Consider the following 7,248-nt stretch of genomic DNA (forward strand, 5'->3'; position numbering starts at 1 on the left):
GTGTGTGTGTGTGTGTGTGTGTGAGTGTGTGTGTGTGTTAGAGAGAGAGAGAGAGAGTGTGTGTGTGTGTGTGTGTGTGTGTGTGTGTGAGAGAGAGAGAGATCTCCTAAGGTGAGAGGCAGAGAGTTCGACGGGTAGGAGGGTCTCATTCCACTCCCCAGTGCCCAGTTCCAGCACACACTCATCCTGGACACGCTCACACACTCACACGGGCCTGCGGACGAGAGCAGTGATTGTCGATTGGAGAAAGTGTGTGTTGTGTGGGTGAGTGTGACTGAACTGTGAGTGATGGATCTCTCGCAGTAGAAGGTAGAACTTGTACAGACAGGAGCTGCTGGAATGGCAAACTGCTCAGAAACACTGGAAACTTCAGTCTGATCAAAATGTCTGAGGTAAGAAGTTTAGTTTGAGTTCGAGTCTTTCTTAGAGAAATTAAATAAGAACAAAAGAGGATTGTGAGTTATGTGCATGCACGGTTACGGTGAGAAAAATGTGCTTTTTAAAAGCTTGCTTATTTTGTGAGCTGTTCTGTAGTGTGTGAGTTTACTGGTGTGCGGGACAAAAACCAGCTCAACTGTGCATGGAAATATGTTTCTATTTATTAAGAGCCTTTTCTCATTATCAGAGCAATTTGCTAGCTAGATCGTTCAGGAGAAACTTTATTGTGCTCTTCAAATGGGTGTGATGTGTCTTCACAAGTGTGTGAGTTTGTTGCTCGTCCACTGGAATGTAATTCAAGACAGGAGTAATTCTCTGCCATAATGTTTGTTCGTGGAACGCTTGTTTAATCTGAAGACTGATGTGAAAGACACATTCAATATAGACAATCACCAAAAGATTTTTGTTAGTGGGAAACCAGGAGTCAAAATTTTTTTTTCAGCTGTAAGAGATCCGGTCTCTGTCTTTGTGCTATGATGACGAGTTAGTGTCCCAAAGTGGGACTGAGACCCCGTTTCTGGGTGGGCAAACACAGTTAATGGCCTTGGGGCGTGAAAGCTTTGTGTGTGTGTGAGAGTATGTGAGTGAGTGTGTGTGCGCTGACTTCATTAAGCTCATGTTGATCAGTCACTGTTGTTTGCTGCTACAGGCCTGTTTTGTGAGATCTGACAGTAAAACTCCTTCTGTTAGAGATTCACCGCTGCGCTTGTTTTCACCGTACGCTGCTGCTTTTCTCTCTTCATATCATTCCACATCTTTTTGTGGTCCCAGTAGAGCTGCTAACTTGTACGCTTTGTCAAACTAATATCTGTCTGATATTATGTGATATTGTTTTAAAACATTTCAGTCATGATGTCACTTGGGACCTTTGTATCAAAGTTTACAAATTTTTCATTGCAAAATAATTGATTTAATAATCAATCAATCATAAAGAGTACATTGTTATAACTTTTAAGAAATGTAATTATTTCTTAAAGATTAAAATCCAAAATAATATGCTGCATCATTGTGTATAAAATATCAGTCATAAAGCTGTGTTATTCAACTGTTGGTAAAAACATGAATTAGCATGTTTGTATGGAATGCCATGTAAGACTAATAATGCAATACAACTACAAATTCTCACATGTATTTCATAAAACCTCAGAATTTAATGAAAACAGTAATGATAGAGCTTTGGAAAATAAACAGCACATAAGCCAGCATAAGTAAACATTTGAAATGTATTCAGAAATTAACCTCTCCAGAAGTTTCTTTGACATAACCTAATGCATCAAATTAAATAAAAATAAAAAATATATATCTTGTGCTTTTTAGGGACTCTCATGATGTAAATATGTACAGTACATTGGGAGGTTTGTGCATTTTCAATGATCGCTCTCTCTTTCTTTGTGTGTGTATGTATGTGCCGATGTCTTTCATAGTTACGGTTTAAGGAAAAATAGTTATGATGTGGTTCTATTGGCTATTACTTTGTGTTATTGCAATATAAACTTGATCTGTTGATTTATGCTAAAGTGATAATATGGAATTACACTAACTCACTGTATGTTTTGTGCCCAAAGGAATACTTTATATTATTTATTTATATTCTATCTATGTATGTAAAGTGAGGTCCAATGTAAAACTCATCATTAGTAAATTATCTGCATAACAGCAAAAAAAGGTGAATTAAAAACTGGACATGGAATTTAAATCTGGTGTCTCTCCAATGGTTTAATGACAGAAGCACTGGAGCTACAAAAAACTGATCAAGTTTATTCTCCAGCATGAGAAAAGTCCAAAGAGCATCTTGAGCTTAATATAAATACAGTGTGTGTGTGTGTGTGTGTGTATAGATATATATATATATCTATACACACACACACACACACAAGCGTGCGCGCGCACAAACATATATATAAGTGAAAGTATGAAACTTTACATATTAGATAGAAGACGGGTTATTTGTGATAATTAAATGCATGGTCTGTATTACAGTTCAATGACATTGTTATTGTGTGCGTTTTGACAGGCTATTTGCTGCACGGTGGTGAACTGCAGCTGTGACAGTTTCAAACCTGGTAAACTGAGGCGGCGTCTCTGTGAGCACTGCAGGCACGGCTGGGTCGCCCATGGTGAGTTTCACATTCTGAACAATATTACATTTCACACAAACATTCACACAACTTCAGACCACATTTAACACTCTTGACTGTTGTCTGTTTCTTCTCTTTAACGGCACTTTAAAATAATATTTTGGGTTCATTTCAAGTTAAGCTCAATCGATTAATAATGTTGTCTTTCCTTTTCTTAATTTTTTTTTATTTATTTTCTTTACAAGATCTGTTACACTGAGTGAGGCACTAGCAATAGAAACGAGGGATCAAATTTGTAAATGCTAAAATACTGATTTAAAATTATAGCGACAAGACTGTGCATGTTAAGATGATTATATTGTGGGGAAAAATGCTTACTAAACTTTTTTGTGCAGATTTACAAATTTTACAAACTGGTTTCCATGACAATGTAATGCCTAAAATAACCATCAAAATTATGAGCTCAAATAATATACACCTTTTAACAGAAGAATTTAAGTGCTTTTATAAAATTATAAGCTTCACACAATCCTCAAAATATTTAACCACATTTATTTCCATAGTAAATGCCTCCTTGTAATGTTTTTGTGTTTTTCTTTAAAGAAAATGAGGGACAGGTTAGTTTTTTTTTTTTGGTGATGATAATCAATATTTTTCTACGAATTCTGTTGACTGAGCTTAACTTGTATTGAACCTTAAATATTCCTTAAATTGGCATATTCAAATAATAATTACAATAAAGAAATCTGTTAGTTCTAAATTAATCTAAATTAATATTGCCTTTCTGACATTAAAGCTATGTGGCGTAATTTATAAATTGATGGCCAGTGTAATGTCCCAGTTTTTTGTTGTTGTTGTAATCATTAGTATTTGTAGATGGTAATCACTTACAATGTTGTCTGTAATTTCTCATTAGCAAATAGATAAAAGCACACTTATATTACATGAAGAATTCTTCTAAAATTTATAAAAATGCACACTTAAAGCCACAAAAAACCCAGACGAATGACAGAAATGCTTTCATGAAACATATAGAGATGCTTTGCTGATTTCTGTATGTAAACCAGTGTCTGTTTTGCTTAATTGCAGCTCTGAGTAAGCTGAAGGTTCATCACATGTACCAAGGAAGCCAGGTGGAGATTGTTCACTCCAATGTGGTATTTGATATCTGTAGTCTGATGCTTTATGGGACTCAGGCAATTCCAGTGCGTCTCAAGATCCTTTTGGACCGCCTCTTCAGCGTTCTTAAGCAGGAGGAGGTTATTCGGATCCTAACTGCACTGGACTGGACTCTCCAGGACTACATCCGTGGTTACGTCCTGCAGGTGAGCTGCTGCCCATCTGATCCGGTCACTTGAACCCACTCGCAGAAAAACACTTCAATTTGAGATGGATAATTACAGTTTTGTCACACTCTTCCTTGAAAATCCATTGGCAGCCACCGAGGTTTCTTTCATTCTATTTGCTTGTCAAGTATTCAGGTGCTTGAATTAAACTCATGGTAGTTCCTCTAGTGGAGAATGTAAAGTTAAAGCCTCTTCAGACGAATAGATGAATGCTGTATGATGAAATATTTATTCTGGTTACAACATGAAGCTGCTGCATGACTTTCAAAGCCTGCTGGCACTCAAGAGTAATTACAGGCGGACTGAAAGACTTGCCTGACTCCCCTCTGATCTCTCCCCTCCCCTGCTACTTCGGCAGGGAACCCCACATCATCTAAATGAAGAAAAATTACGCTCCAGAATGAATCTGCAGTAATTAGATCCACATGCATTAGATGTATGGATGGCTTGTTATTTAGTAACACTGTCAATCTGTCAGAAGTTATGGAGTATTTTACGGGCCAAGTGTAGAACATTTGTTAGTTTAGAATTCGTAATGCAAATGATATTCCTTGTGTATGTGTCTAGGATGTGGCCGGTAAGGTATTGGACCGCTGGGCCATAATGACCTTTGAAGAGGAGATTGTTACGCTGCAACAGTTTCTGCGCTTCGGAGAGACCAAGTCCATCGTGGAGCTCATGGCGCTGCAGGATAAGGAGGGACAGGCAGTAGTAGTCCCAACCACAAGAACCAATTCTGACATCCGCAGCTTCATTGAAAGCAGTACGCAGCGGCCTGTGCATCTGCCGGCTAAAGCCGAAGAAGCCGGTTGCAGTAATGGACACCATTTTGAAACGCTGGTCAACAATATGACCCTCATGCTGCCACTGCGACTGCTGAATTCTGTTCCGGTACCGTTGCTGAGCTCCAATAGCGATTCCAGCCACCAGGAGGCACCGATGAGACACGAGACGTCAGACGTGAGCCTTGACGCCGCTCCGTTCGACGAAGAGATGCTGCTGGATGCCGAGTCTCCAAAGATGGAGTCGGAAGAGTTTAACGTGAGTGGAAACTCCTCTCCCTCCACACCTTGCACGCCCTCCATCGCTTCTGAAGTCACACACATGTCTCCTGAGAACAAGGTGCGGTGTGCAGAGAAGAACGGATCCTTAAAGAAGGGTCGCGTGTTCTGCAGCGCCTGCGAGAAGACCTTCTATGACAAAGGCACTCTAAAGATACACTACAATGCCGTTCATCTGAAGATCAAACACAAGTGCACCATCGAGGGCTGCAACATGGTCTTCAGCTCCTTACGCAGTCGGAACAGGCACAGTGCGAACCCGAACCCGCGGCTGCACATGCCCATGAACCGCAATAATCGTGACAAGGACCTGCGGGGCAGTCTGAGCCCGAGGCAGGAGGACGGAGCCGAGGGCGAGAAGCGAGACTTCGCTGCTATCTCAGAAAGCAGGACCATCTCAAGTTTTATCATCCGCAACTCAGAGCCCAAACTCCATGGATCTTTGTCTAGCATGAGCCAGAGCGGCATCCTCTTTCCCAATCTAAAGACTGTGCAGCCCGTGCTTCCATTTTACCGGAGCCTGGTGACCCCGGCTGAGCTGGCTCATACGCCGGGCAGCCTGCCCTCTCTCCCACTTCTGTCTTCCTCGGTGCCCGTCAACACCAGTCTCATGCAGAGCGGCTCAGAGCCGGTGCCCAAGAAGAAGTCCAGAAAGTCCAGCATGCCCATTAAAATTGAGAAGGATGAGCTGGTGGAGGAGGGTGTGTCCGAGGAGGAGACTCCGCCCCTCAGCCCCTGCACAGACACAGAAAAGTGTGACGTTAGCAGCATGGGGTGCAAACCTGTGGACTGTGACGTCCGATCCGTCCTCAACTCACAGGACACACAATGGGACAAACTAACTCAGGAGGACAGTCGCATCATCTCGCCATCGTCTCCTTCTCTCTTTCACAATAAACAGAACGATGAGAAAGAAAGGGAGTTCTCAAAATGCGAAGAACCAGCATGCAGTTCGCGGCCAGAGCAGCCCTGCGGCCCCCGACTGGTCCATTTCACACACAGCAGTGAAAACTGTGCAGACGGCTGCAGCGACCCAGAGACCATATGTGCAGATGATAAAGACGAGCAGGCGCATCCATGCGAGATCTGCAGTAAAATGTTTAAAAACCCTTACAGTGTCAAAATGCATTATCGAAACGTGCACGTAAAGGAGATGCACATGTGCACTGTGGATGGCTGCAATGCTGCTTTTCCGTGAAGATTCAGTTTTGTAACACATTTTCATCAGTTCAGTGTGATGTTGCTCTACAATTAATTTAATATCAGTATGGTCAAAGCACTGTACCAGCGAAGGCTTAGGCTGAGGACAGCAGACGAGGACATACTGATGTGACTCAGAGCTGAACGAATCGAGTCTTACACTGGCTCCCACAAGCACACATAAACCTGTGGACATTTATTCCTTTAACTTTGTTTTATGTGTAAAATCTTTTGTAACCTGCCCTCCTCCACTCCACCAAAAGTGTATGCTGAAATGGGATAAGAAGGGTTATAAGGATTATAACACCAATCTAATCCACAATCATTTATTTGTGTTCAATAAAATAATTTTTGTGTGTTAATAAACAGTTATTTAAAAATACCAGTTAATGCTTACTTTTATACATAAACATAGTTAAGCAGGGAGAAGAAATAAAATATACCTTTTTTTCCCTAACCCCAACCCTAAATGTGATTTGTAATGACAAACATATCATTCACAATTTCAAGTTTGACAAGATCTGTTTTTCTTAGCAGGAAGAAAATAAGCCTGACATCAGACAAGATCTCTGATTCTCAGACAATTGAGAAGATGCTGTGACCTTAACTACACATTTATTTATTTTGAAAACTTTTTTTAATCTAAAGCAACGTACAGTTTTGTTTTGTGTGTGTCTTTGTCATTTGCACAACTTGCACTGGGTTCACTCAGATATGAAATACCTGTGACTAGGCTCAGAGTACAGGACATAAACAACAGACAGTATGTAAATTAAATGGTGTAAAAAAAATTAAATATATCTATGGCATAGAATGTAGAATCGTGTCTAGCCACATGCCATCTCTCAGTTCAACATGCACATTCCTTTGAATTTGTAATAATCACTATCTTCTGGGATTTCCCACCTGACTTGTGTAACTACTGTATGTGCGTGCATAGGACAGTAGACCACCACGGCGGAGCAGAGGGCCACCACGGTGGAGCAGAGAACCACCAGAGCCAGACAGTTGTCCACCACGGCGGAGCAGAGGACCACCACGGCAGAGAAGACCACCACGGCAGAGAAGACCACCATGACGGAGCAGAAGACCACCACGGCGGAGCAGAGGGAACCGGAAACCAGG

The 7,248-nt window shown here is 41.3% G+C and overlaps 1 protein-coding gene across 1 annotated transcript; it reads left to right on the top strand.

The window, feature by feature from the left end:
* The first annotated feature begins 140 nt into the window (after window positions 1–140).
* Window positions 141–6,121, top strand: LOC107595395 (zinc finger protein basonuclin-1-like). Its single transcript, XM_016285778.1, has 4 exons — window positions 141–392; window positions 2,453–2,555; window positions 3,606–3,841; window positions 4,430–6,121. The coding sequence occupies exons 1-4, from the start codon at window positions 384–386 to the stop codon at window positions 6,119–6,121; spliced, it is 2,040 nt and encodes a 679-aa protein (XP_016141264.1). The 5' UTR covers window positions 141–383.
* Window positions 6,122–7,248: the final 1,127 nt, after the last annotated feature.

This window comes from Sinocyclocheilus grahami, unplaced genomic scaffold, assembly GCF_001515645.1.
Source record: "Sinocyclocheilus grahami isolate Dianchi unplaced genomic scaffold, SAMN03320097.WGS_v1.1 scaffold201.1, whole genome shotgun sequence".
Taxonomy (NCBI): domain Eukaryota; kingdom Metazoa; phylum Chordata; class Actinopteri; order Cypriniformes; family Cyprinidae; genus Sinocyclocheilus; species Sinocyclocheilus grahami.